This window comes from Cervus elaphus, chromosome 28 (assembly GCF_910594005.1).
Source record: "Cervus elaphus chromosome 28, mCerEla1.1, whole genome shotgun sequence".
Taxonomy (NCBI): Eukaryota; Metazoa; Chordata; class Mammalia; order Artiodactyla; family Cervidae; genus Cervus; species Cervus elaphus.
In genome coordinates, this window is record NC_057842.1 from 41,243,222 (window position 1) to 41,260,068 (window position 16,847).

General features: G+C 37.9%; 1 protein-coding gene across 2 annotated transcripts in view; it reads right to left on the minus strand.

Annotated features, from left to right (window-relative positions):
- Positions 1-16,847, minus strand: part of SLC16A10 (solute carrier family 16 member 10) — a 113,476-nt gene that overhangs the window by 38,933 nt on the left and 57,696 nt on the right. For both annotated transcript variants that reach the window (XM_043890418.1, XM_043890417.1), the window contains exon 2: positions 4,417-4,561. In XM_043890418.1, the coding sequence (XP_043746353.1) occupies positions 4,417-4,561 (145 nt within the window). The remainder of the gene's footprint in view (positions 1-4,416; positions 4,562-16,847) is intronic.

Genomic DNA, 16,847 nt, shown 5'->3' on the forward strand with positions numbered 1-16,847 from the left:
TCCCACAAGCTGCACAGTGCAACAAAAAAAAAGAAAAAAGAAAATGAACAAAAGAAAAGAGAAGGCTGAAGCAAGAGGAGGCTGCAGAGTGGAGGAAATTTTTTTAAAAAGAAAGTAAAGGAACACAGCATTACATTCTTTGAAACAATTGAGGAGTAAAAGAATGCTGAAGTTTTTTTTCTTTTGAAAATTCAGAAGGCTGTGTATCAGTAGTAAAGGCAAGCTCTTTATTAGAAACTAACATAGATAAAGTTGGTTAATAATTAAATTTTGAACAATAATTGTAGCCTAGCAATATGCTGAGGTAATTACAAGGAACTCTAGAATCTGATAAAATTAAGGCAGGCTGGCAGTCCTCTCACTCTGAGATGCCCTTTCCCCGTCCATTAATCTACGTAAAAACCATTTTCAAATCAGGCTCAAGAGCCAGTCCCTAATTCTCCCAAATTAATCTTACCTAACTCTGATCACTCTTTACCAAAACCCCACTCTTATTCAATAAACATATTTAATAGCTACTATGTTCCAGATACTTGGTGAAAAAAATATTTTAAGTGTGGTTATGCCCTATTTCTTCTAGTCTGCTCAGTGAAACAAGACACCTACCTGAAATAACAAGAATGTAAAACAAAACATAAATAATATTTCACTCATTCTGCATCAGTTTTTTCACATAAGTATTTTTCCAGATAACTGCAACAAATTTCTTAAGGTGTCAATTTACTTTTATTTAACAATTTTAAAGGAAAAACCTAAATACATTTTTCTCTGCCTTCTTCAAAGTATATGTTAGAAAATGTAAACTTTTGCTTTATGATATTTCTTTTGTATAATGTTAGACATGGAATAATTTTAGATCAAGAATTTCTTTGAGTTGAGTAAAATGAAGGAAACCCTGTTACATGTTTTTAAGGAAAACATGCACACAGATACATGTGTGGGTGTGTTCCCCCTCTTCCACACTGTTTTCTAAATCTTGGCTTACTTATATAACCTATTCATACTTGTGTGTGGTGTGGTGGGAGTTGTGTGTTGATTTTCAGTCAGCCTGGCTGCAGGCTCCTCAAAGGTACAGTATCTTGAGTTTTCTGTCATTGTGCTATTTCTCTTCAAGGCCAGTTTGTTGGAGTGCTTTGGTAGGATTCTCATAAATGGTGATCTATAAAATATGGCATTTTTTATAATAAAAAATTCAATTCAAAAAAAAATAGTATTGACAGCACAGTATTTCCATAAACAATGACAATATCCATAGTTACACTACATTATTATAAAGCTGTCAGTTGGAAAACCAGAGAGCCAAGGACATAAATCAAGACATTCTTTTGCACACCATTTAAATACGGAGTGCTGGGTAAGATTAGCTTTGTATCTCTCCTACAGAGTAAAATACATCAGCTTGGTGATGGCATTTTCACTGCTGCTGGAACCTTCTTCACTTCTAATTTTCACTTTAGTAACAGATGGTTCAAATTGTTGAAGTTTGACAACTGAGTAAGTGCAGTGTAAATCAGTAAGATATCAAGTATGCGTGGGAAAAGTACTCAAAGAAGAGACACTGATGCAGCAACCTGGAATCGCTAGAGAAGGCTTTCTTCAGAAGGCAGAATTTGAACTAGAGGAAAAGAAGGTCAGTCCACTGTTCAACACTTGGAAATTATCCCACATCTCCCCTTGTTCCTCTGTCTGCTCTGAAAGTTCAGCAGCTTCTGATCAGTGGGTTAAATAATGAAACTGAACAGAAGATATGAGAGCATTATATGTAGTAAGGTAAAGATCCCTTCAAGACAGTTTGTTTTAGGCAGAGGTGGGGATGGGGGACAAACAGAGAGAAAAAGAACTAGGTCACCATGTAAAGTACATTTTATAATTTTTATTTCTCAGTGGTCAAAAAAGTTTGAGCAACATTGCTTGCTGTAAGTAGGTGTGTGTATATGAATTTTGTCTACCAAACGAGGTAACAAGTTACGTGAGTTTTTTTCTTTCTTAGTATCTCTCTCTACCAAAGCCTGAGTGTTAATACTTCAGCAAACACTAAGGTCACTGACTGACAATGGGTACCTGGAGGCTTCTGGACCATGCAGGGATTTGATGAGGCAGCGAGAACACAATACTGTATTAGAGATAAAGGAACTAAAAGTAAATGATCTCACAGAATTACCTAAGTACAAACAAAACTGGTTTTTTATTTCTTTAAAAAACAACTTTAGAAGACAAGAACAAAGACAACTTTAAAGGTGGAATATTTATTTTCGAATGAGAAGTAAAAACAATTGTGTAGAATCCAAATAAAATGTCTAAGGTGAAAGAAAGAGGCTCACTTTAGAGCCGAGGAAGGGCTATGTGTGGGGAGAGGGAGGGTAAAACCAAGGATTTTGTTGATCCTGAATATTTAAAAATAAACAGGGTGGGGCTTCCCTGGTGGTCCAGTGACTAAGGACTCCGAGTTTTCACAGAGGGGCCTGGGTTCAATCCCTGGTTGGGAAGCTAAGCTTCCTCATGCTGTGTGATGTGGCCAAAATAAAGATTAAAGAAACAAAAAATAAATAAGTAAACAGGGCAATGGCCAATGAACACATGAAAAGATGCTCAAGATCATTAATTAACAGAGGAATGCAAATTAAAACTACTATGAGGTATCTCCTCCCAGCAGTCAGGATGGCCAGCATCAGAAAATCTACCAACAATAAATGCTGGAGAGGATGTGGAGAAAAGGGAACCCTCCTATACTGTTGGTGGGAATGTGAACTTACACAGCCATTAGCGAGAATAATATGAAAAAACTAGGAATAAATCTACCATATGACCCAGCAACTCCACTACTGGGCATATACCCTAAGAAAATCGTAATCAAAAACGACATGTGGACCCCAATGTTCACAGCAGCACTGTTTACGATAGCCAGGACATGGGAACAACCGAGATGTCCACTGACAGATGAATGAATAAGGAAGATGTGGTATATATACACAGCGGAATATTACTCGGCCATAAAAAGAACAAATTCAAGTCAGTTCTAGTGAGGTAGATGAGCCTAGAGTAATAGAGTGAAGGAAGTCAGAAAGAGAAAAACAAATAAAGTATATTAGCCATATATATGGAATCTAGAAAAATGATATCGATGAACCTATTTTCAGGGAAGGAATGGAGACACAAATGTAGAGAATGGACTTGTGGACACAGTGGGGGAGGGAGAAAGTGGGATGGATGGAGAAAGGAGCATCAGCGTACATAAACGGTTAGGTGTATGGACAGCTGGTGAGAAGTTGCTGCGTGCTACAGGGAGCCCAGTCTTGCGCTCTGTGATGACCTGGAGGGATGGGATGGGGGTGGGGGTAGGGAGGCTAGAGAGGAAGGGGATCTAAGTATAATCATGGCTGTTCTGCATTGTTGTGTAGCAGAAACCAATGCAACACTGCAAAAAAAAAAAAAAGCCCTTTTTTTTAAAATTAAAAAAAAAAAAGAAAAAAAAGAAACAGGGCAAGCAATATAAGTTTGATTTTTTTTTTCCCTAGTAACTACAATAATGCTTTTCAACTAGAGCTTGAAGATAGCTAGGGAAGAGAAAGGGACAGCAAATGAAGATAAACCACAAAAGTAGACAGAGGATGGGAATCAGCTAAGGGTTTTCCTGTTAAGTGCTGCCTGTTAGCCAGAGCTACCCATTTAACCAGTGTTTCTCTATCTGGGGATTAGCCTGACAATGAAAGAGGATTTACAGGTTAAATAGGAGCTGGAGGGAGAGGTGCTTCCACGGTAACTGTGCCCATCAGCTCTCTGAAGTTAGCTCCTCTGCAGTGCTTCTAATAGACACACGGAACAATGTATTGATAGGAATTTTTATTTTAAGCTGCATTTGATCACTTCATTTTGTCATGATCTTTTTAAATTTCAGCACTGTTCTTTCCCCCTCCCCCATTCCCCAAAAAAAGTCCAGGCAGGAATTCTCTACCTAGGTTGAAATAAACAGCAAAGTCTAGATCTCATTAATAAAAATATTTCACATCAAGCATATGAACAACCATTTCAAAATATCATCTCTTGTATGCTTTGGAAATCAGAATGAGTTGATCTTAAATTAAGGCCATTGCTTTAGACAACTTCACTGCTAGAATTTGAGTTCTTCGGGATTTTTTTGTGAATGGAAAAAAACAAAAGGAGAAATATTTTTTCTTGGCTCCAGGGAACACATGTACCCTGACTGGCATCTCACTCTTGAGGCACTGCAAGCAAAAGCATTCAAATTTACAAGCTCTGATTTACAAGCTGTGGACAGTGCATAAGTCACACGGCTTCAAGTTTTAAGCACTGAAAAGGAGGACTTTTTTTTCCTTGTAAACAGCAAACTTTCTGAAAGAAAATCTGGAAGAGAGCTCACAGATTTTGAAAAGCAACGTGAAGAAAGCAAGTCCTTACCTTACAAACGAACTTGATAAGAGTCCAGCAAATCCAACAGCAGCGCCCATGACAGCTGTTTTCCGACAACCAAACATGTCTGTGAAGACGCTGACGATCGGGCAGCAGAAGAAAATCATCCCCATGGAGATAGAACCAACCCATGCTGCAAGAGAGGGGGAGATGGGCGACATTATGACACGGGGAATTCTGGTTGTTCTTATCTCACAGAATGTAAGATATAGTGAGAAAAGTGCCAGTGCAGGAAAGATACTACTCAGAGGGACAAATGGGGGAAGTTAGAATAAGTGACAAATCTGAATCATAGATCAAAGCGTTGGCAAGTACTCATTATAATTAGCAAAGCAATTATTTGTGTTTAGTGCAACTTCTGAAAAAAGTTTGTATCCTTAAACAAATCAAACATTCTCCTGGGACCTAATCTCTATCCTGATAACTATGGTTTTAAGCAACTTCTAATCCGTGGAAAGAAATCTGTCTTAAAAAATTGAAATATATTTAGGAACCCATGCCTAGGTGATCAAACTGCAAAGAAATGATGACCACCGACCTCAACAGTGGTGAAACTTGAAGAAAAGGAGTTATAATCATATGAACACAGTAGTTAAGAATCAAACATCTGCCTAGAGTCTGGGCTTTGTGCTTTTGTTAAAGGAATCAAATCCACACAGGCAATTTATTGACCTAGATAGTAGTTACTGTATATTCACATTATTCATAAAACCATACACATATTTATCTTCTTTTTTGAAGGTATGTCATCATTCACAATAGAAAAGATTTAAGAATCAGGTCATAATTTCCTGTTCTGATACTGTAAAGACAAAAACAAAAGGAAAGCAAAAGAGAGACATACTGAGTACAAATGATCATAAATTTGTGCCAAAGAAATGAGTGATCTTGTAAGACACTGAGTCTGTAAATTCTTAAAAAGTATAATGAACTAGTGAGTCCTAAGTGAACACGAGCTATAAAACAAACAAATCCTTCAGGTCCCCAGCTCTGGAACTATCCAACAAATTCTCGGGCAAATCATTTCCTCTGAGTCTGTTTTCTTACCTTGAGAGGGGATTGAACACAGATCTTTCCAGAATTATTAAAGATTAGAGAAAATGTGTCTAAACCTCCACATCTAGCAGAGTGCTTAATATTGCAGAGGTTTAACAACAACAACAAATTTGTCTTATAAAATGAAGTGATCTCCAGCATTCCACCCAGCTCTGACAGTCTACCGGTAAACCACTCTATTTCCTTAGCAAAGGAAGTTAAGTCCAGACAGACCCTGTGCAAATGACTATTTGCTAATAATGGTATCCAAATAGAGCTTCACCAGACTAACAATTTCATTTAATTCTTTGCCTTCTTACATTTTATTTTTTAATTATGTATATTTTATCAGCCATAATTTCTTTCCTTTCTTTCCTTACCAGAAAGGAGACAAAACACAATGAAGAGAATGAACAAACAATGCAGGCTTAGCTTAGGTGTTGGTGGGAGGGATTCAGAAGTGGACAGGAGAGAGGTGATGGGCCAGATATTAGCACAACCACAGCCCCGGATGCACCCGCTCAAGAAGTGTGACTTTTTCAGTCCATGTTATATAAAAATGTTACTGATTTTTAACCATTTAATCTCATTCCAAAAAAATTTAGTCATCTATCATGTTGCTGAAACAATCTAAACCAGTCTAGTCAGACTAGAAGAACAGCATCCTAACCTTTATTTTTGGAAGAAGGTACTTGACAAGTGAAACGCCAACACTAAACAGGAAATCACCTTAAGAAATTCAAGAGCAAACATTCATATTGCACTAATGTTCAAAGAAGTCAAGGCATGTTTCAAAAAGAAAAACAAGTCTTTATGTGTTATCTAGGTATTGGTCTACCGTAACAGCAAATGTGAAAATTTTTACAGAATCTTATGTCCACTGAACAAGCATTAAGTGCAGGATATAATCAAATACAACTTTACTTTTGTCTCGACTATCGTCTTAAAATGCACGCATGGAGAAAATGTTCCCCTGCCACTCACTGCATGAGCACTTCAGCAAGCCCACCTGATCCTTGCAGCCAGGGCTGAGTAACAAAAAGGCCTCAGTTGCTTTAGGTTACAAACTAACCTTCACTAGGAAATCAAATCTTTTTTCCTTTTCCTCCGGAGGAGAGGAAGATCAGCTTGGTCTCTTTTCCCTGGCCCTTCTTCCCCTCCCTAGCTATTGCTCTCTCCAAAGTGGGCGGGCGTGAGACAGAGGGCTGCTCGGAGACGAGGCAAGGAGACTCTGACTTAACCGATCCTGCCAAAAGGCCCGAATGGTGATGCCCGAAGCGGACGCTTCCCCTCAGATGCACTTCCATGGGTTCCTGCTAGTCTCACCTCAGAGTTCCTTCTGGCTACGGCTCCACAGACAAGGACAGTTCACTCTCCTCCTGGCTTTCTGGCTGGCACTTAAAAGACTCACTGTTGGAGCCTCGTTGCCCTTCTAGACAGTTTATTTGGGCAGGGATCAAAACAGCTCCTCTCTCCTTCACTCAGCCTGCCGTCGCTCTGCAGGAAATATTCATGTTTCCTCTGCCCTGACAAACACTGGAGTGTGGGCAAATTCCACACGGCCCCCCTCTTGCTGTGGAAGCAGTCGGCCAGCTGCAGTTCTCTCCTTGTTGGATTTCTCACGGGATTCAGACCTCAGTCCTCTGTATCCCCTAACTGAAGAGAATTCTTTAAACCTCTAAGTGGTCCCTCGAAAGCTCCTCTCACTAGGTTATCAAGTGCGAGAGTGTGTACCCCAACTTCTCCCATGAGGGGTGGGTGGAAGGAAGCCACAGCATAATTTCATAAAAGAATCTTCACAAAATGCTCTTCCTTGACCCATAAATATCCTTCTTCTGGGTTTCAGAGCCTCTAACTGAAAATAGAGGCTTCTGTTTTCAGAAGGTCCTTGAACTATCCCACTCTTGAATTTCACACTTCTGTACCTTAATGCCTCAGCTAAATTCCCAACATCTTTTTTTTTTTTTTTTTTGGCCACACTGCACAGCTTGAGGGATCTTAGTTCCCCTGCAATGGAAGCAGGGGAATCCTAACCACTGCACTAGCAGGGAACTCAAGAAATTCTCTTTTTAGAAAATTTTTATTGGTGTATAGTTGATTTATAATGTTGTGTTAGTTTTGGACATATAGCAAAGTGAATCAGTTATACATATACATATATTCACTTTTTTTTTTTAAGATTCTTTTCCCATATAGGCCATCAGAGAATATTGAGTAGAGGTCTCTGGGCTATGCAGATTCTTATTAGTTATCTATTTATATACAGCAGTGTATAAATGCCAATCCCAATCTTCCGATTTATCCCCCCATCCCCTCGTAATTGTAAGTTTGTTTTCTACATCCATGACTCTATTTCTGCTTCATAAATAAGTTCATTTATACCCTTCTTTTATATTCCACATATAAGTGATATCATATGGTATTTGTCTCTCTGTGTATAACTTACTTCACTCAGGATAATAATCTCTAGGCAAATCCATGTCACTGCAAATGACATTATTTCACTCTTTTTATGGCTGAGTAACATTGCATTGTATATATGTACCATATCTTCTTTAACCATTTCTCTGTTGATGGGCATTTACGGTGCTTCCATGCCCTGGCTATTGTAAATAGTGCTGCAATGAATACTGTGGTGCATGTATCTTTTTCTAATTATGGTTTTCTCTGGGTATATGCCCAGGAGTGTGATTGTTGGGTCATAAGTTAGTTCTATTTTTAGCTTTTTAAGGAACCCCCATATAACACACTGTTCTCCATAGTGGGTGTACCAATTTACCTTCCCACCAACAGTGTAGGAGAGTTCCCTTTTCTACATGCTCTCTAGCATTTACTGTTTGTAGATTTTTGATGATGGCCATTCTGACTGGTGTGAGGTGATACCTCATTGTAGTTCTGATTTGCATTTCTCTAATAGTGATGTTGAGCATCTTTTCATGTACTTTCTGGCTATCCATATGTCTTTTTTGGAGAAATGTCTATATAGATAGTCTGCCCATTTTTTAATTGTTTTTTTTTTTTTATATATTCAGCTACATGAGCTGTTTGCATATTTTGGAGATGAATCCCTTGTCAGTCGCTTTGTTTGAAATATTTTCTCCCATTCTGAGGGCTGTCTTAGTGTTTTGTTTATGGTTTCCTTTGCTATGCAGAAGCTTTTAAGTTTAATTAGATCCCACTTGTTTATTTTTACTTTTATTTTCATTATTCTGGGAGGTAGATCAAAAAAGATCCTGTCAAAGAGTGTTCTATGTTCTTCTCTAAGAGTTCTATCGTATCCAGGCTTACATTTAGGTCTTTAATCCATTTTGAGCTTATTTTTGTGTGTGGTATTAGGAAGTGTTTTAATTTCATTCTTTTACATGTAGCTGTCCTGTTTTCCCAGCACCATGTACTGAAGAGACCATCTTTTTTCCATTGTATATTCCTGCCTCTGTCATAGATTACGTGACCAAAAATATGAATTCTTGAATGAATCTATTACTTGACACTGTTTTTGTAAAATTTTAACATGGCATAACGAAGAATCCAAGGTTTTACAGATTATGCTATACACCATAAAAATAAAAGAGCCTGTTGTTCTCTTCTGACCCTTCCGACTGTGATCACTATTAATAACAGAAGCTGAGAAACTGAAAGACACAGTCACTCTATCCAGCATGGTAAATTTTGTTTAAAAAATACAAACTAGCCCTAACCCCTCCATGTAATTTGATCAAACATCGACACAGGGCTTCCTAATACTGTTGAAGAGCAAATATTTTCCAGTGGAAGAGATACTATTTAAAATGTGGAATAACAACATTCCAAGTAAAAGTGCCTATTATGTACACTCTCGGCACTATCATAGGCTCCTGAGAATATTAAAACAACTAAAATATTTTTCTACCTTCCAATAATTTCCATCTAGTAATATACATATGGAAATAGAGGTCCAACCAGAACACCATATAGAATGTGCTAAATGTCTTAAGAGATATAGATTTCAAAAAATGTATAATAAAGAAGGGATTAAAAATCTGAAAATTTACCAGCACAGAATCCCTAATCAGCAAAGCTTGTTACATACTACTGTATCTTCTCATTTGCAATACTGTTTTTAAAATGTATGTAGATTATGTTAGTAATAAAATTCAGATATTTTAAAATGCTAATGACTTCATACTAGACCTCTTTGGCATTAATAGTATTTCTCAATGAACTGTACTTTTATATATTTACTGTTGTTGTAGAGTGGCATACCTATGTATGTAATGAATTGATTTTGAGGTTGTTGGCATTTCTATAGGATTCAAGTTAGCTATTACATAAAGTCCATTTTCCCTTAAAAAAAAATAAAACAATAAAGAAAGAAAGACTTTAGAATGTGTTTGTATACTCTTATTTGAATATGTGTGTTTGATTTTAACAGCGAGAAACATCCAAAAAAGAGACCAGGTAGCAAAATCTTTTTTATAAAGTAACAATCAATGTGGTTAGCATAAATACAAATTCAATTCAAATTCTGTGTAACTGTTAACAGTTATAGTAAGGCAACCATAAAAGTACAAATTAAATACAAATTTTAAAAAACAATAAATTATAAACATACATATATATATATATATAACTATATATATAATTTATCATTATGCTGCTGCTGCTGCTAAGTCACTTCAGTCGTGTCCGACTCTGTGCGACCCCATAGGCAACAGCCCACAGGCTCCCCCCATCCTTGGGATTCTCCAGGCAAGAACACTAGTGTGGGTTGCCATTTCCTTCTCCAATGCAGGAAAGTGAAAAATGAAAGTGAAGTCACTCAGTTATATCCAACTCTTCGCAACCCCATGGACTGTAGCCTACCAGGCTCCTCCGTCCATGGGATTTTCCAAGCAAGAGTACTGGAGTGGGGTACCATTGCCTTCTCCAGTATATAATTATAGTATATATTAAATATAATATATATTATAGTATATATTATAACTATTAAATATATAACTTAATATTATATATATATATATAAAAGTAACAATCAGCTTTCCAGTTTCCCCATCCAGACTCTCCTTGTTTACTATTCCATACTAAGAACAAATCCTCATCTCTCAGCATGGCCAAAGGAAAATACAAGTCACTCCAAAGAAGTGGTTAGGTTTAATATTTAAAAAGAGTTTACTGCATATTAAGTAAAACAAAAATGTTATAATTATATGGATGTAAATGACTACAAGGACAAAATGTTTACAATTGAAAACACCCAAAGGGAAGACTTACTGTAGTTAGTTGAAGGCTGATAAATACTCTTTCAGCCTGTTTTGAGAGCTCCAACCCCCATTTCCACTTGATCTTGGCCTTTTTCATGACAGCTTTGCTCTACAATAGAACATTGGTCTAATAGCCTCAAATAAACATCTAAATACTATTTAACAAAGTTCCAATGACTTTTGGAGCGTGGTATTGTCTGGCAACTACACAAAACTTCAGAAACGAGTGAACTGTACTTGATTTGACCCTTTTATTGCCAATCAAAAGGTTACTTGGGAGCTAAATTTCACTTAGGAGTGGTTTTGAAGTTATTTGCTATCAACTTCTGTTAATCGCAGCAGAGTGAAGTGGTCAAGTAAGTCCTCTTACAGATAATAACTGTGTTGGGGAAAAAAACTTATTTAAACACACTGGGAAATATTTTAAAACAGACAGAAGTTGGAGGAGAGTTTTCTTCCCTGGTGGCTCAGACCGAAAAGAACTTGCCTGTGATGTGGGAGACCAGGTTCAGTCCTTGGGTTGGGAAGATTCCCTAGAGAAGGAAATGAAAACCCACTCCGGTATTCTTGCCTGGAAAATCCCATGGATAGGGAAGCCCAGCGGGCTACAGTCCATGGCGTCTCAAAGAGTTGGACACGACTGAGTGACTAACACCTTCTTTTCCCTTTTACACTTGGAGAAGCTGAATCTGGAAGAAATAGAAATTACCAGTTTGTGGGCCTTCTTGAAGATCAACAAACTATGCAGATGCTGGGTGGACTAGTAAGGGGCCAGACTAAAGAAAAGCAACAGCTGGAGGGGAAAAAAAAAAAAAAGCAACAGTTGGAAACTGTACGAACTGAACAGAGATATCAGCTGCTGCATACCACAGATAGACAGACTTCGCAGTTTGAGTGCAGGCGAAGTAACTGCCTCCTAGGAATAAAAACTCAATAATACCCGGACAAACACAATGGAATCAGAGTTGTTTCAAATATTATCTACAATGTTCAAGTATTCAACCTAAAATTACCAGACATGCAAAAAAACAGGTAATAAATATAAATTGACACTGAATGGACTCAGATGTTGAATTCAGAAAACAAAAACTATAAAATGTCTGTTATAATTATGTGAGAAGTATTGATATTAATGGATAATAATTTAAAAGTAAAATACAGAATTACTGAGTGAAGAGATAGGGAATCTTAACAGTGAAATGTAAACTACAAGAAAACAGAAATTTTAGGGGTGAAAAGTACAATAGCTGGAAAAAATGCATTATGATAGGCTCATACGTAAGAACAAATCTGGGACTTTGAAGACAAAGATTACCTAATACAAGAAAAGAGAAAAATAATACTGAAGGAGAATGAACAAAGTCTCAGAGATCTTAGAATGGACATCTAGGAGATTTCCACTACAAGAAATCTTAGAGAAAGTTCCACAGACTGAAGGGAAAAGATACCAGTTGACAACTTAGGTCCAAAGGAAGGACCGGAACATACAAACACACACAACGCACTGCTTTCTCATATTTCTTTATGAGATACACGACTATTTAAAGCAAAAATTGTGACCATGTGTGTGCAGCAGTGCTTAGCTGCTTCAGTCGTGTCTGACTCTGTGACCCCACAGACTGCAGCCCGCCAGGCTCCTCCATCCACAGAATTTTCCAGTCAAGAATACTGTGGCTTGCCATTTCCTCCTCCAGGGGATCATCCTGACCCAGGGATTGAACCCACATCTCCCGTGGCTTCTGCATTGGCAGGCAGATTCTTTACCACTGAGCCACCTGGGACAGATGTATTATAATACATCTATAATACATATATGATACATATATTATATCTGATAATATCACTAAAGATGGAAGTAAATGAAATTACACTACCACAAGATTCCTATATTTTATCTGAAGCAATTCCATATCAACTTAAAATACATTGAGATATATGTTGTAATCCCTAAAGATAGCACCTTTTAAAAAATCAGAAATACAGCTTGAAAGCAAATAGAGAAATTAAAACTGATTACTAAGAACTACCTGATTAATGTAAAGGAAGGCAGAAGAGAAAGAAGAACAAGAGGCAGATGAGACAAATAAAACCAAATAGCAAAACGTCAGACCTAAATATGACTATATCAGTAATGATATTAAAGAAAAATAAAGACTCCAAGCAAATGGCAAAGACTATCTAACTGGATTTAAAAAAAAAATCAAGAATCACTTATATCCTGTTTAAAGAGATGCACTTTAAATACAAATACACAAACAACTTAGGAATAAAAAAGATGGGAAAAGATATGCCATGAATTAATAACCCTAAGAAGACTGGAATGGCTGCACTAATACCAGACAAAACAGACTTCAAGGCAAGTAGTTTTACTAGAAATAAAGAGGGATTCTAATGATCAGTCTCAACACATCAGCAAGATATAACAATGACAAACCTATATACACCTAATATAACAGAGCTTCAGAAACACAAGAAGGAAATTTGATCTCTACAACATACTTTTACTTACCTCAAAATGAATCATAAAAATGAAATTTGAAACTGAAAAGTATAAAACTTCTAGGAAAAAACATTGGAGAAAACCATTGTGACCTTGGGTTAGGCAAAGATTTCTTAGACACAACATCAAAAACATAATCCACAGAAAAAACTTCACTTCAGTAAAATTAAGAATTACTATTTGAAAGGCACTTTTAAGAGAATGAAAAGGCAAGCCATAAACTGGGAGGAAAGACTGGCAAGTTATATATCTTACAAAAAAAAAACACAACAAAACCTGCACCCAGATTATAAAAAGAATTCTCAAAACTCAATAAAAACCAAGCAACCCAATTTAAAAATAGGTAAAAGAGATCTGAACAATCTCTTCACAAAAGATATACAAATGGAAAATATTCATTTTTGAAAAGATGCTCAACATCATTAGCCATGAGGAAAATATAAATTAGAACAATGAAAAAACCACACACACCTATTCAAATGGCTAAAATGGCTAATCATACCAAGCGTTGGTAAGGATGTTAGGATGTAAGGATGTCATACACTGCTACTGGAAATTTAAAATTGGACAACCATTTTGGAAAACTGAGTAGGAATTTTTTTTCAGCTAAATACATCCCTATTATATGATCCAGCCATTCCACTCCCAGGTATTTACCTAAGAGAAACAACAGCATATGTCCATACAAAACTTATGTACAGATGGTTATAGTTGTCTTATTTCTAATAGTGAAAAACTGCAAAGAGTCCAACTCTTCAGAAATAAAGTGACTGGATAAACAAATTATGGTATGTTCATATAATGGAACATGCGTGCATATGAGCTTAGTCACTGCAGTGGTGTCCAACTCTTTGCAGCCCCACAGACTAGAGCCCACCAGGCTCCTCTGTCCATGGAGATTCTCCAGGCAAGCATACTGGAGCAGGTTGCCACGCCCTCCTCCAGGGGATCTTCCCCACCCAGGGATCGAACCCTCATCTCTCATGTCTCCTGCATTGGCAGGCAGGTTCTTTACCATTAGTATCACCTGAGAAGCCCATATAATGGAATACTACTACCCAGCAAAATACCAGGACTGAACTACTGATAAATACAACAACATGGATGAATACCAAAATACTCATACACGGTGAAAAAAAAGACGAAAAAGGAATATATAAAGCATGATTCCATTTATTAAAAATTTCCTAAAAATATAAGCCAATATACAGGACAGGAAGCATATCAGTGTTCACCTCGTTGTGGAGAGGGATACAGAGGGAGGGATTGTCAAAGACACAAAGAAAGCTGAGTGTGATGGACATGTTCATTATCTGAACTGTGGTGGTTGTGTCTCACTGGTGTATACATATGACAAAACTCATCAAATTACCTACTTTATTTCATGTAATACAGCTTATTCATGTCAATTATACGATAATGTTGCTTTTAAAAAAGTAAGAGAAACCCTGTATTTATATGAGATGGTAGACGTTCACTAAACTTAACTGCAATCATCAGTTCATGATGTATGTAAGTCAAATCATTATTCTGTATAATCTTATAACTGACATACAACACTACATCTCAATAAAACTGGAAGGAAAAAATACAAACCTATATGGAGGTTTTCAACAACAATAACAAAAACAGATGTCATAAAAAATGAACACACAAAACTGACAGAACTAAAGGGAGAACTAGACAAATCCACAGTCACAGTTGTATATTTAAGCACATCACTCTCAGTAATTAATAGAACAGGAAGACCAAAATATAAACGTCTGGATGACAGCATCAAGCAGCTTAACTGACATTTACAGAACACTATATCCAACACCAACTGCAGAAAGCTGTTTGCTCTGCCAGCAAAATTTTTAATCACTGATGAGGGTAGAGTGGGGTGGGGAAAGATGGAAGGAGAACTAACACACACAAAATGCCACTTAATCCATGGGTAGTGTGCCTGTGTAAAACTGTCATCAGATTCTCAGGCAACACTGTGAGGTATTATGTTCATTTTAAAGACAGGGAAAAAACAGATTAGAGGTATTCAGCAACTTGCCAAGGTTATTTATGCAACTCTGGTGAGATGCCAAGAGGAAAAGGGAATAAGAAAACATGCCCAAAGTCCTTCATTAAAAAACATCCACCAGACTTCCCTGGTGCACAGTGGCTAAGAATCCGCCTGCCAATGCAGGGGACACGGGTTCGATCCCTGGTCTGGGAAGATTCCACATGCCGTGGAACAGCTAAGCTCACGCACAACTTCTGAGCCCACGCTGTAGAGCCCATAGCTGCATGCTGCATACTGAAGCCTGCACGCTCTAGGGCCCAGGAGCCACAACTAATGAGCCCCTATGCCGCAGCTACGGAAGGCCACTTGCCGTAGAGCCAGCAAACCCAACCACTGAACCTGCGTGCTGCAGCCACTGGAGCCTGTGCTCCGCAACAAGAGAAGCCACCACAGTGGGAAGCCCACCCACCACAACAAAGAGTAGCCCCCCAACTAGAGAAAGCCCGTGGTGCACAGTAACAAAGACCCAGTGCACCCAAAATAAATGTTAAAAAAAATCCAGCAGAGAAAAAGGAACCCTCCTACACTGTTGGTGGGCATGTAAATTGGTGCAGCCACGGTGGAGAACTGTATTGTTGCTGTTGGGTCGCTAAGTCGTATCCAACTCTTTGCAACCCCATGGACTGCAGCACACCAGGCTTCCCTGTCCTTCATTATCTCCCAGAGTTGGCTCCAACTCATGTCCATTGAGGTGGTTGGTGATGCCATCCAACCATCTCGTCCTGTCGCCCCGTTCTCCTCCTGCCCTCAACCAGAACAGTATGGAGGTTCTTTAACAAATGAAACACAGAATTGCCATATAATCCAGCAATCTCACTCCTGGCATATATCTGGAAAAACAAAAACTCTAATTGGAAAATGCACCCCAATGTTCACTACAGCACTATATACAATAGCCAAGACATGGAAGCAATCTAAGTGTCCACTGACAGATGGATAATTAAAACGATGTGTTGTCGCCAGTCAGGATGGCTGCTATCCAAAAGTCTACAAGCAATAAATGCTGGAGAGGGTGTGGAGAAAAGGGAACCCTCTTATACCGTTGGTGGGAATGCGAACTAGTACAGCTGCTATGGAAAACAGTGTGGAGATTTCTTAAAAAACTGGAAATAGAACTGCCGTATGACCCAGCAATACCACTTCTGGGCATACACACTGAGGAAACCAGATCTGAAAGAGACACGTGCACCCCAATGTTCATCGCAGCACTGTTTATAATAGCCAGGACATGGATGCAACCTAGATGCCCATCAGCAGATGAATGGATAAGGAAGCTGTGATACATATACACCATGGAATATTACTAAGCCATTAAAAAGAATTCATTTGAATCAGTTCTAATGAGATGGATGAAACTGGAGCCCATTATACAGAGTGAAGTAAGCCAGAAAGATAAAGAACATTACAGCATACTAACACATATATATGGAATTTAGAAAGATGGTAATGATAACCCTATATGCAAAACAGAAAAAGAGACACAGATGTACAGAACAGACTTTTGGACTCTGTGGGAGAAGGCGAGGGTGGGATGTTTCGAGAGAACAGCATGTATATTATCTAAAGTGAAACATATCACCAGCCCAGG